A 14,114-nucleotide genomic window follows, 5' to 3' on the forward strand; every position below is an offset into this window, starting at 1 on the left:
GATAACCTTTAATTCGACCTTTTGCTGTCCATCTTGTAGGCACAGGTTATTTAACATTGTGCAAAAAACTGTGCCAAATACTCACTGAAAACCTCCGACGAGAGGTCGACAGCCGGTTCTTTAGTCCACATCATCCACTTCATTTCGACACCGTGCTCCATCCACAGCCAATAGCTCCTTGGACAAAACTGTTAGCGGGAAACCTAACGGTCTCACGTTCTCCGGCTGCTGGTGTAGCCAGTTACGTGTTTCCGAGTCGAGCTGATCTGTTAGCTGCTGAAGCACGTGAAGGTGTTATCGCTCTACTGACCAAATATCCCATATTTCGCGGGAAACTGCCTTCCTATTTTTTCAATCAGACACTTCAGGGGCCTCATTTTAGGAGGCAAATCTGGCGGCTAATTCTTGCCAATGAAAGAGGTAAGCAAGTTAGAGTTTGCTTGCTTTAGATACTCTGCTAATAAATGGTATATGAATGTTACAGTTTTTGCTTAGGTACTTTTAAATACAAATGAAAATCACGGGTCTCTACTTTAACTTGCTATTCTTTTTCTAATGTCAGAATGTGACTCTGTGAAGATATTGAATAGAAATGAGAGCGGGAGTGATCCTGAACAATTAAGCAGTATTTTATCACATCATCCATATGTCCAACTGCTCCTGGAAATGGCACAAATTTTTCAGTCTAAAATTTTCCGTGGGAAGTTGTACTGGTGGGTTGACACACGAAAACAACGCAATGAGGGAACTAATCCAATTCAAAGCAAAAATTATGCATAAGTGTACCAGTCAGTACGCTGCCAAATATGATGTAATTTTTCCAAGACACGATGTGATCGTTCCACAGTATTTTCAAAACACAACAGAAAATTTGTGTTGAGGAGCTTTTGTACATGTTTGGGAAACAAGTATTCTAGCTATTTTGATTGATTTGCGCAGTCAAACGGACTCTTCTGAAACGTAGTTGTGCATAACTAGTGGTACAACAAAAGCATCACAACCTATTAAAAAGGTGCTTCAAAAATTTCTCACTTCGTTGTTCCAGTTCGGCTACTTTACGTAGACTTACTCAGAAATGATGTTGACAAAACCAAGTCCACACGTGATGAAGCTATATCTAGAATGTGCCAAGAATTCATCAATAGTGATCCAACAATGGCTTCGCTGCGAGGTTCAGCTGGCTGCCTATACGCGATGAAAAGTGTTTTGTCCTTCTTCCATATTGCTTGCAACGCAGCGGAAGACGTGAGCATAGCACACGTGCGAATGGCTGCAGCATTTGTTCTGGCGATGAGGGATTTCCTACCAAGGTAAGATCCTGAGGTGCTATTCTCCAAATCTTCATCCATATCTAGGTGAGTAATATGAGGTGCAGTAGATGAGACTATTTGCGAACCGTCCAGTTACATTCATGCTGTTTAGACTGCGAATCCGCATTCAAAGTGCACCAAGAGTGTCCTTTCCTTCCATACTAGTGTACCAGATTATCAGCACCCATCTCACCATTGAATCCACACACGGGGTCCACCATTATGCAGAGATGCGGTGAACTAAGTGGTAGTGAACACTAAGTCCATGTTTATAAGTATGGCGACGAGCAGTACCATCAGCAGTTTAGTTGGAAGAACATTTATTCCAGAGGCAAAGGGTTGGTGACTGTTGGCATTTCGTGTTTTCCTTCATACGGGTTTCTCGTCAACAAACGCTTCACAACAAACTTTACTGGTAAGTTTTCAAGAATCATAAGAGCAGTTTTTCCTCCCAAGAAACAAGAGTGCGATATATCAAACATCGTACCGACTACAACTTAAGGCGGTTCTTGTGCAACACAGTCGTTTCAAAAGTATTACATAGCGACCTGGTGGAGAATCAGGTGACTGTCCAGTCAAAATCAAATCCATTTTCTAATAAATAAAGTTCGCGGATTGCGTGGAACTTGGTGTTAGAGTAGGGTATATGGTTGAAGTAAACTTGGGAATCAGGCCTTTTGGTGAACCAAGAGAATGGCGAAGCTGGTCTTAGGTTCTCAGTGCTTACATGAAACTTGTGAATAAGTTGCTCCTTCAAGCAATTCACTTGTTTCTGAAGGGGTGAGGTCTGATCACTGACCGTACGATAGTGCAAACAGTGAGAGGAACCAGGAATAGAGACTTCAGGTGACTAAGACTAACGGTCGGCAAACAAACGGAGTGCATTTTTACAAGAGATCATAATTTACCCTTCGATTTTTGTGTGTGTCATTTTGTTGTCCCCAGAATTTGAATTATGAGGTTCTCAAATCAGAGACAGTGTTTCACTTTCAGTACCCTCGTGTCACTCTATAAAGTAAATATACCGGATTTTAGAGTCTGTGATATCCATTCTGGCATTTTTTCAGTCGATAAAACAGTAGGACTGAAGAAGCAAAACAGGGTCAATTTTAGTAGAAGATTGAATATCGCCAGTTACATGTAACATCTCATAAAGCTTTGTGTTTTAGAACTTCCCTCCTTGACACGATTTAGTTATCCATACTGAGTATGGTAGAAAGATGAAAATTGCTTGTGCAGTCATATTGGCTGCGCATTTCGAAGGGTTGAGTTGGACAAGGGGAAGGGAGAAGATGATCTCATCATCAGCATAGTCAGCTGTAATAACAGCGTACTTGTCGCACAGTGGTTGTAGCTGCCACAGTTTCGTTCATCGATGATTCAAAGAGTTGGGGTAGGTAGCTGCGCATTGGAGGTGGGGGCTGATAAAGTGGTCCGTAAATTTAGCATTTTTAATGCACCGTTTCGTGGGGGAATTGGTAAGGGAGCTATGCATTGAAGGTAATATCTTGATTCCATGAGCACCACTGAGGGCGCAACTTGCCCATGTCTGAAAATGTCTCTAACTTTTATGTGGCCCGTCTAGGGGTCCCCATCCAGGAAGATTGCATTGACCAGCGCAAGTGAGTTTGCTTGTAATGGCTTTTATACTTCACTACCAACTCATTGTTTGATCGCCTGTGGCCCTCTTCCACCCTTCACGTGGTTGTGCGAAAAGAGCCCTTTGAGGAAGTCGGTCGACTGGCGTACGCAGCACGTGGCCAATCCAGCGCCATCTATGCAGTGTGATTAGTTCATCTATCGGGGACGGGTTATTTCTCCCGAATATCATTCGACGTACTTCAGAATTGCTGATCCGGTGTTCCCACCGGATTCGGGCAGTGCTCCGAAGCTATCTACGTTCTATGACACTCTGATATTGCTGATGATGCAGACATCTGTTTAACCAAACTTTTTGGATGGAGATAATTCTGTAATAAATCTCGTGATAAAAAGTGTGCACAAACTCATTACAGTTCCTTCACAAGTCCAAGTAATTTGTTGGTTGTACCGTTTGCTGTAATTTGACCTAACCTCAAATTCTTTCACTTATGCATGAAGAACCCAACCACCAGAATTGGAAGATATCACCGTCCTGATTGAGGAGTTTTTCAGTCTGGTCTCACAGATGCCAAGCTACTTGACTCATCAGCCGGCAACATGGTTCCGAAAATTCCGGCCTCGTCCAAAGCACCTGCATCACAATTCCAATATGGCTACAGTAGCGGAAGTTGATTGGAAGGTTGGACGAAAAATGTTTGGTGTCCTGCTTCTACAAAATTTACGTAAAATTGATGCAAAGATGGCTTCAGAGGTTGTAAATGAGATTGTGGTCGTAAGAGGTTAGTTCGGATTGGTGTTTGGGCGTATGGATAGTCATCTGTAAGTTGCGTATATCCGACGCTGCTTGGTTAGATGGGGTTCTAGTTTGTTACCTCGATTAATATATGTAAATATTTGTAGATGAAGTATCAACTTTGCTTTTATTTTAACCGTTTTGCTGGACTTACTATTGAAAATGCTCATGCTACCCGATACACTCAAATTCGCATCAAACAATTTTGACTAATTGTTCTTGTTGACTGGACTGTGTAATGTTCTGAGAAATGCAAGGACATGCTCTGTCATAACTGCACGCCGGCAAACGACAGTGGAAGTTCCGTTGAACTTTTTTATCCGTGCGTACTTCTGCTACATATGTATGATATTACTGACAGTATTTCTATCATTTGTTGGGATTAGTAGTGTCTTTCTCTTTTTGTGTACCGCCATTCAGGGATTGTTCTTGTCGAGGACATGGGTCGCCAAGACCACCTTTGTTCGGAAGTCATCTACGAGCTTGTCGAGCCACTTGTGGAGTCACTGTTTAGTGGTAAGTTTTTCACACATAATCTGAATACTCAAAAGTCGATTGTGCCCTCAGGAGATGTTTGAGTGAAGTAAACTGTAAGAAAATTGTTCTATCTTTGATTGGATAGGTAACGATAAAAATATGAAGTACCATGTCTGAATATTCATGCCTTGTTAAGGAAATATTTATATATGCAATAATATAAGTATTTACAAAACTCTCGGAGTATCCCAGAACAGAGAGAATATGTCATTCTTTGTGCAAAGATGAACTACATCAGTTCATAACCGCCAGTCAAGAATACAATATCAGTACTTCTTCATTTAGGCCGATTCTGATGCACATAAAAAAGCCTGAGTTATCCTGCTTCTTGGACTTCCCCGATCAGATTACAAACAGCACTGGGCCTTGAATGTTCAGTAGGATGACCTTGAAAAAACATGTTTTCATCCATGATTGTGAATTTACAAATGAGCTAAACAGCAGGAGGTTCTAAGTCTCCACTCGATATCAATCAAATTTACAGTCTAGTGTTTAGCGCACCTTAACTAAAAAACAGGTGTTTCAGTGCCAAATAAGTTTGATGGAAATTCAGAGATCAGACCTGTCTGATAGGACCCGTTGATGGGCTGTCTAGAGTTTTCAGTGAATATATCATTCCTATTAAATACATGAAGACTGTTTTGTTTTCCATTTACACTAACCTAGGCTTCCTTGATCCGGATGTCCTGCTCTTCGTGTGGGATCAAATTGTGCTATGTCTGGTCGGTAGTGCTCCCGTGGAGCAATCGCTGACGCAAGTGCTGTGCAGTGTGATGTCAATCCTGTTCTATTTGGCATGGCTTCGTGCTCCAAACGAAGGGCTGTTCAGGCTAGTGCCACAGGCGACACACCGAACTATTTGGACTAGTACCGAGCCTGTACCGGACTGTCGGTTCTTGGACGAAGAAAACCTCACAGGGACAGACGATATACCGACAAAATCCTTTATCAGGCGAGTTCGTGAGGTGGCAAGGAAGCTGCACGTTGATGACATCAAATTTATGGTGGGTGTGAATAGGTTTCTTGTGTTGTATTGGCCTAATAATATACAAAGCGCAATCACCTTTTTCGATTTTTTATGAAGTGAATTTGTTACGCAGATGAATAGTGCACTTCATTCAGTGCACAAATACACAGACTTTTAGCCAGATTTCCTATGGATCCTAAATGTCATCAACCAGATTCTTTTCAGGGACAACGCACAGTCTTTAAGGCGGGAAACAGGAAGATTTAAATGAAAAGTGCAGTCGCCGAACGTACGCTTACAATTCAAGGAAAATCACTGGGGGTTGTGGAAAATTTACAAACCATTCAAGGAAAATCACTGGGGGTTGTGGAAAATTTTACATACCTCGGTAGTCGTATTAGCTCTGACGAAAGTGTCTGATGAAGTCAGAGTCCTTACGAGGAAGAATGCACCACGCCGACCCCTTCGGGGGCACATAGTTTCCAGTAAGATCCCAATAGTTCAGATTGTCCATTGGACTAATGCAAATCAATGTGAACAGAGGGCAGTGCATACATAACTAGAGCAATACTTAAGAGGATGGAAGGTGATCCTGGCAAAATTGTAGGAAACGGCATCAAACGCTACAGCGGTGATTATATCGGTTGTAGGTTAATGTACAACCTGGAATAAAGAGTTAATTGAATTGTTTACGGTAAACAACTTTGCAGTTATTGAAAGTAGAGTGCTATGCTCAGAAAATGTAGGTCTTTTGGGCACAGTGAAAGGAAATAAGTAATGCGATTTTAAGAAATGGGAGACCGATTAGATATGTCTTGTCAAAATCCAAAAGGGGATCTGGAAAGTGCGGTGGACAGCTAAAGCCATTGCCGAAGCGCAAAAAGTCAGTAGTATTTATATAAATCACTCGTTTATGATTAGAGAAGTTTAGAAGATGAACTAAGGGACACTGTCTTTTTTTCAGGTTCGCTTGGTGGTTGTTATAGCGTAAAAAGTACAAAATGAGACGCCATTTCCGTAAAATCTATTTGTTCGGCTCTATATCACAATTACGAATCTGCCAGGTTCCCTCAGCATCCTTCAACGATTCTCGTCAAAAACAGGAGTAATTGGGAAGTTTTCACACCGACGTAGTCTGTGTAGCAGCTGACCAACCAACTGAATTTTTTTGAGCTAACATTGTCGTGACTACCTACGACAAAAATAGCGTCAACCTTTTTAGTTGTCGCACTGAACAGATTCAGTGCATCCGTGTGGGTTTTTGGGAGCTCAATGCCACAAATTTGGCAGCTGTTGAACAGTGACGTTTGGTCGAGTTTCATTTTTTTTCCGGATGCAAATGCAGTACCGGATAAAAGCTGTTAGGGTCATAGAATTACGGGGTTGGAGATAAGTCCGGCGTTCTTACGACAACTTTTGTACTATGTATTCTAGATCTTGTATATTATTCGACGAAAAAGGTGGTTTTTCTTAGATACTTCAACACTCGTTCGCAAATGAGGATGAAGCAAATGAGAAAGTCAGCTGATTTTCTTTTTAATGCAACTTTCCCTTATTATTTATTTAATTATTTGCTATTTTACTTCCTTAGGTAAAGAGGCACTTTTTCACTGAAGTGTTTTCTCATTTGTCCGGCTTTGCAAGAGATGCCAGTGGATTCCACGCCGATTCACAAGGTAAATACTATCTTTGTTCATAGCCACACCACCCTCGTTTGGACGGTCGTGGTCCTGTCTTGGCGTAATTATTCCGGTGAGTCCACACCAAAGGGGAGCACTGGACTCGAGTTTCGCTGTTATTAGAGCTCATCAGCAGTGCATATCCAATGGCCGTGCCAGGATTTGAACCCCGGACTTCTGACATGCGAGGCGAGCATGTCCAACGCACGTTATCACGTCTGGACAGGCGAACGTGTTGTCACTTGAGCTATGTGACTGGTGTGTTCGACTCATCGAACGATGACACAGTAACTGTCCTGGTTGTGACGATCGATTAACCCGCCAGTCAGGACTTCCCAGTTAGGTAGCGTGGCACACGCTTGAAACCCACTGGGCAGGTTTTTGGTTACAATTTTGGTATTTTTGTTCATAGCTATCGTTTTTGTCCAAGTGGGCGCTGCATTTACCTCGTCTCTCGTGATGTTTATTTCATCCAGAAGATTTCGCTGTGCATCTATACTGTTTATGCATCCATTTCGTTGTACAAAACAACCTGATTCGTGCAGATTCACAATTGCGTCATTAAGTAAATCCCCTAAATTTGGACGGCTTACAAAATCGTGAAATAAAGCCCCGATGTCCGAGCAAGCGCATGTAACAAGTCGGAAATCCTTACTTGTGTTGAAGTGAAGTATGTCTACCGGAAACTTCAAAATATCATCATCCGGACTAAACTTTCAAAGATTTAGTTGCATCTCCGAAGGTTGGACTATTTAAGGGTACAGACAACCTTTCCACTGACACCTTTCCTCTTTACTGCAAACCACTGTGAGCGGTTGGTGCACTCTCTTTTCTTGAACACCGACTGAATTTTTTCTGAACCGAAGGTAGTCGAATAACGGAGCCGTATTTTCATGAGTAGCAGGCTGTTGGCTAAAACAATGCAGCTTACAACTACTCGGCCTGCCAGCTTCGACTACCGAGCGATTGTTCTTGTGACTGCTGTTGTCCCTTCATCAAAAGGGTTTTTATGATTTCATTGTCGTTCTTGGTAAAACTTGCATAGGAAACGACTAGCTTGCTCTGGCCTCAGGGAAGGAATACTAGTTCAATAAATTCATAGCTTCCAATAACCGCAGTGCTTCTGGACATGCATAGCATCAACATTGCATGCCTTAAAACAGTAAAGTCAACAAAAGCCACCTATATCTATTCCACAAAGACTTGGACAAGGGGCCCTAGGAGAGAGCATTTTTGTCGACCCTTTGGAGTGAATCTGACCTCTGTCACACAGAAGACGAAACCACAAACAGACAAATATTGATCACACGAAACGACCTCTTCATAAGGTGACAAGCCTAATACTGTGATTTTTTAAGGGAATTTGCATTTTGACTGGGCGTTCCAAATGATCTCCTTGGAGCAGAAGCCGTGTGCTCAGTTTTCCTATTTCAGGGACAACCTAATGGAATTAATCGCAGACGGTTCCCTCTGGGACTGGTCTCTTTTAGGATGGAATAAACCGCTGTATAAACTCCAAAAATGTTCGCTATGTTATCTCTTTCCCGTGGCATTTTAAGCAGAAGGATTTAGTAGCTATGCGAAATGTAGTTTAAGGTCATGGTGTAATACACAGACAACTTGAGGTACAATTCTGTTTTTCAGCTCATTTGTCGGGTACCTAACTGGTATCAAGATGCAAACAAATGATGCGAGTATTTCATACTCAGGAAGGTCTTTGCTTACCAAAGACGTTGGGGTGCTTACTTTTGGAAAATGAAGGACGTTTCATCAAAAAGGTATCGGTTGCAAGCCGAATTTCCTAGACGAGTAAATTGACCTTATGGTGAGTGATTCTTTTTTTCTAGGAAAGTGGTTCACCGGGCTATAGCAATTACCATGCGGCTTTTCAACAGAATATTCGTCTCTTATTGGGACTGCTAATAATGAATCTACAGTGACAAATCTTGGCTGCACCCAGCAAAAGCAGCCTTCAAGATTAACACAGTCGCGAGTTTCATCAATGATCTCTTTTTGAAGAACAGAACGAAAGTCGAATCTGCGAGGTCATGCGCAAGCTACCCTGAAGCTCTTTTGACAATCTTTTGGAATAATCTAACTGTCATTTGGAAACCAAACTGCAAAACATGTTCTTCCATTCCGAAAATCCATGAGCCAACGTTCGGTTATTTTCAACCTAACTACTACTACTACTGCTACTCAGGTGCTCACGAATTCCCATAAGAAGTCACTGAACCATTTCCAATTTCAAATGCCAACGAAGTGGCTGCTACTTTTTTAGTACCATTGTTTATATTTTCGGTGATACTGTTTTATCCCAAATAGTTGACTGTGTATATGGACACGACTGACACCTGTATCTAATTCGATCCAAATTTCTTTCCAGCAACTTGGAGTGAGTGGATTGGGATGCTTGAAAAACCCGAACGTTCCTTGTTGGAGCACCGTGAAGATCAGCGATTACTTCGTTTTAAGGAGCTGGAGCGGTAAGTAGAACCAGAAACGGAGATGTTTATACAAGTTATTTCGTGCTCAATTTCATTGAGTACCTTTCCTACCCATACTGGACAAGTATCTTCACAGGTTTCATCCAGTTCATGCTGAATGCAGATGCTGGATAATGGAAATTAACTTTGTAAGCTCAAGTTTGTGATTCCTACTCAATTAGATTATCTCGTTCACCGAATATAAATTCTCCGCTCAAACGCGCTCTCTGTCTGATAATTTTCTCCACGACCATCTGGTCAAAAACATTCTTCGCTCCAGTTACTACGTTCAAGTTAATGTACAACGCGTGTGGCAGGGTACCCAGGTAAAACGGGCGTTGAACACTGGTGTAGGTGATTGGATTATGCGAAGGTTTTTTTCAGAGGCATACATTCAGGGATATAACAAACGATCACAATCCGACGGTATCGCTTGTCAAGCGCCTACAGTCCCCGAAATACCAATATAACCTTTGAAATTAATTTAATTTATTAATTAACCTGGGCTTGGTGACCAGCCTACTCTGATTAGTCTGCAGTTTGGACTTTCAGGCGCTGGACTAACCTTGACATCTTTCAAGTTGCAGAGTCGTATACCCTAAAGTTCACATTCTAATTATAGGATATGGTTGACGCATTCAGTCTTTACCATCAAGGATAATTTGCATGACATTAATGTGATATGATGTTGACCAAACTGTCTACAGTCAAAGGACCATTTTCGCATTCCATTGGCTGATTGCTTAAGACGGCCGTGACATTACTCACAAATACAACAGTTTGTATGAAAATGAATCCACTCGGGCCCACTTACAACGTTTCTTCTGCAGTGTCCATAGTCAGTGATGAAGAATTTCCGCTGGTCCTCTCTAGCTCCTGCTATAACAACTCGGACAAACTTTCACATTTGTCGTGCTAACAGTTTAGACTGAGTTGTTCTCATGTTAACAGACACAACGGTTCTTGCTTCAAGTTGAAGGATGAATGTTGATTTGATGGAAAGATGTACTGCACCAGAAAACCTTACACAAACTTCCAGTGAACACCGTAACGGTCCACTGTGTTCACCGGTCCTAGCAGTGGTCACGTGACAGGTTTTACTGAACAAGACAGATATGTCATGAGGAGGAAGTTCTACAACTTCGTGGCCGTCCAGTCAGACTGTTCACAGGTGTAGTTTGGTTAATTTTCTTCCCTGATAATAACATTTTCAGTCGAACTAGCCCAACAAGGATGAGGATGATGGGGGCATAGTCGTGCAAGTTGTTTTGAAGAAAGCAGGTGCTATTTTCCTTTAGTGACGTGCCCGAATTTCGTCCTAAAAGCCACAGCTAATATATGCAGAGAAAAGTTTGTTTAAATTGCCAAAAACACGATCATCTGTGTCAGCATATTCTAGGTAAACCGACCTTGGTACTGTGGTTTGTGCTTATTTTTTGCCTATCCTAAAGCACTTTTAAATGAAGGGCTCAGTATGGCTTTTTGGTCGCAGCACACTTTGGAGCGACTCAGTATCTTGAAGGAGCCTATTGGGCAGACACGTATGTATTACTGAGCATGTCTGTGATGCAAGGGGTAGAAGCTTCTCCGTTTTGGGCTTCTGGTAAGGCGATGTAGTTGAAGATCAAAATGTCCGAAGACGATCCTGTCCCCCATTTGAAAATCAGTGGATTGTGCTTATAACCGAGGGTAAATTTAAGCCGGTTTCCCATCCTCTGTCATGGGTACAATGTTCTCCAAATACTGTTTATTCAAATGGAGCTGCCGAATGTCACTCAAACATGGTTTATGTACACTAATCCGCATCTCCACATTGGCCTGGTTTAGCTTCTGGTTAGAGCTCACCAGACAGACACAGATGTCAACATTGTTACTGATATTCTATCAGATAGTGATCGATTCGAAGGGAAGATTTAATATTCATTTGACACTAGACGTACAGAGACTGACATAATAGTATGTTCACTTACGAAATCGTGGGAAATGCATCGTCGGCCAACCTTATTGCGGCTCATGACTCACATTTTGATCCAGTTGAAAACAGACTGACTGAATACAATTGCACTCACTATCCGGGAAAACTTTAAAAAATAATTTCATTGTTCCTATTGATCCAAGGGGATTATATGTACAGCGAATAGCTTTCTCGGTTGATAGGGATTTCTTCAGAACAACCATAACTGTCCATGCTACTCCGCTGCCCATTTGTTCAACAGCAGCAAGAGTAAAAAGGAGGCATTTTGGGTCCATAACATGTCAACTTACGCATATGCGTAACCGTACACGGAATATTTTATAAAATGGGTGTCATCTTAGAAGTTCATGGAGTCTATCCAGGGTATTTATGGAGGAATTGACAGGTTTATTTTAGACATTTTTAGCTACCTGAGGTGTGATTCTCACTGAAACATACTTGTCAGCATAAATCATAGTGAGACATACTAGGATGATACTTTTGACTCGCACGAAAGCAACTCACGAACGCAAGCCCCATTTGCGAAACGATAACTAACCTGTAATCAAAATTAGTGGAATGACGGAATTACCTCGGATTATTTTCAATGTAAGCTACAAATATCATACACATGATTTTGTTTTACTCATCACTTTTGAACTAAACATTATAAAGAGCTAAAGTAACATCTGGTCGAACATAAACTTCGTGATTATAAATGAGGGGAATCATCACTGAAACAACAACTATTTCAATGTAATAGAGGTTCGTTCGAAAATGACGTTTTCAAAGGCGAACGAAAGGAAAAAGGACAGTTCATTCGAAGAGCCGGTCAACAAGTGACAAAATGGTACAGTTTCCGTATCAAAGTGTGAGGGTGCCATTTCCTGTCTAAGTGCGAGTTAATCGTGCTGTCGATCAACCTCTTGTGGCCGAACGCTTGCATTCAAACATTTGATCCGGAAGTCACGGATTCGAAACGTTGGAGTTCCGTGTAGTGTGCATTACTGGAGGCACTCTAAAGTGCTTCTCGGCTTTTCAGCACGACTGACTTCACAGTTTCCGTATCAAAGTGTGAGGGTGCCATTTCCTGTCTAAGTGCGAGTTAATCGTGCTGTCGATCAACCTCTTGTGGCCGAACGCTTGCATTCAAACATTTGATCCGGAAGTCACGGATTCGAAACGTTGGAGTTCCGTGTAGTGTGCATTACTGGAGGCACTCTAAAGTGCTTCTCGGCTTTTCAGCACAGACTGACTTCGCTTGCAGGACAAAGTTTTCTATAAGAATCTCCGATTCCCCTAAGAATGACAACAAACTGTCGATTTCTGCTAAATTTATTTCTGCATTCTACCCTTTAGCGTCAAACAGACTGAAAGAGATTTGAGAAAAACCATGGAATCATTAAAACTGTGTCAACAACAATTAAAGGAAGCCAGAGACGATGCTGAGGAAGCGCGGCGGCAGGCAAGGAAATCCAAGCTCAGACAAGAGCAGCTCGAAGAGGAGTCCCAGGCCTGGGAAGCCATCGTAAGCTGAATTTGGTTATTTACTCCATATCATATATGTTTGGTTTACAAGTTCATGCAACAATCGAGGTATACAGAAAAGTAGATTAAACAGTAGTATTTCTAAGTTTTTACGAAACTTGTACGATTTATGTCCACAGTAAACCGGCTGGAACAGTGTTGCTTCTGTACTAGCTTGATTATTCTCTTTGGCCTAAACCGACGGAGTAGAATCACGGCCGAACGCTTCCCCATCCATGCAGCTTTTTAATTTCTTGAACTTGAAATGTTACAGTCACATGAATGCGGCCGGCATAAATGCATGAAATCACAAAACCCAGATATAGCGACGTTGTACGTAACTCACAGAATACTTCAAACATACCCAGCTCAATCCTTTCCCCCCAAACCGAGCAAGTTCAGGCTGAATGAGATTACCTGTCTCAGTGATCATGCAAAGTAGGGTCCAATCTGACAGACTGGGATTACTTGATCGTTAAAAAGCATGCCACACTCAATCGTTCTTTGCACAACAATGCAACACCACCCCCAAAATGCGGACCCGTAGCAAAACGTCTGATCACGTTAAATGCGCTGCGTAGAACATCATTAAGCTGAGGAGGAATTAAGTTCTATAATACTAGGATTAATTAATATTGTCCAATGGGGCATAGATATGTAATTCTGTGAGTGGAGGTGAGTGGATTTATACCTCTGAGACATCCGGGATGGTGGTGTAAATCTTGGTTTTGAAATAACGAACATTCTTTGACATCCCTTCTTCACAATAGAGACAGTATTAGGGTATGTAAGCAAGCCATAGTAAAGTATATTTTCCCACCACAATGACAAACCAGTCTTGAATACGCAGTGGCTGTAGTGATTTGGCGAGAAACCCTCTTCTCAGTCTGTATGCTGGTTGGTTTTTATCGAGATGAATTATCAGATGCGGTGGGGTTAGTGTGTTGGTTTTTTGTCGTGAACTTTTATGCAATGTGGGAAACAGAAGAAGTGAATTCTAAGCACAGTGCCCAAAGCTAGATAGGTTTACCTAACTAGGTCCGACAATGGGTAGCAGACGTAGTTTCTGGAAATAATTACACCATATTTGTACGATATTCATTTGGGTGGGTGGGAATTCCAGTATAGCTTTTATTCCACTAGCGGCGAATATATCATCAACAAGAATGGTCACAAAACTCGGACACGGGATGTTGCCATGTGTGGGAAGAGGCTTATATGATATATATATATATATATATATATATATATATAAGGTA

General features: G+C 41.7%; 1 protein-coding gene across 1 annotated transcript in view; it reads left to right on the forward strand.

Moving 5' to 3' along the window:
* Nucleotides 1-39: 39 nt before the first annotated feature.
* Nucleotides 40-14,114, forward strand: part of T265_13062 (hypothetical protein) — a gene marked incomplete at both ends in the record, with an annotated part of 17,341 nt that continues 3,266 nt past the window's right edge. The window contains 10 exons of the mRNA XM_009167014.1: nucleotides 40-420; nucleotides 1,046-1,310; nucleotides 2,910-3,092; nucleotides 3,411-3,691; nucleotides 4,126-4,221; nucleotides 4,909-5,246; nucleotides 6,801-6,885; nucleotides 6,979-7,146; nucleotides 9,275-9,374; nucleotides 12,688-12,856. Of these exons, the coding sequence (XP_009165278.1) occupies nucleotides 42-420; nucleotides 1,046-1,310; nucleotides 2,910-3,092; nucleotides 3,411-3,691; nucleotides 4,126-4,221; nucleotides 4,909-5,246; nucleotides 6,801-6,885; nucleotides 6,979-7,146; nucleotides 9,275-9,374; nucleotides 12,688-12,856 (2,064 nt within the window). The remainder of the gene's footprint in view (nucleotides 421-1,045; nucleotides 1,311-2,909; nucleotides 3,093-3,410; nucleotides 3,692-4,125; nucleotides 4,222-4,908; nucleotides 5,247-6,800; nucleotides 6,886-6,978; nucleotides 7,147-9,274; nucleotides 9,375-12,687; nucleotides 12,857-14,114) is intronic.

Source organism: Opisthorchis viverrini, assembly GCF_000715545.1.
Source record: "Opisthorchis viverrini unplaced genomic scaffold opera_v5_34, whole genome shotgun sequence".
Lineage (NCBI taxonomy): Eukaryota > Metazoa > Platyhelminthes > Trematoda > Opisthorchiida > Opisthorchiidae > Opisthorchis > Opisthorchis viverrini.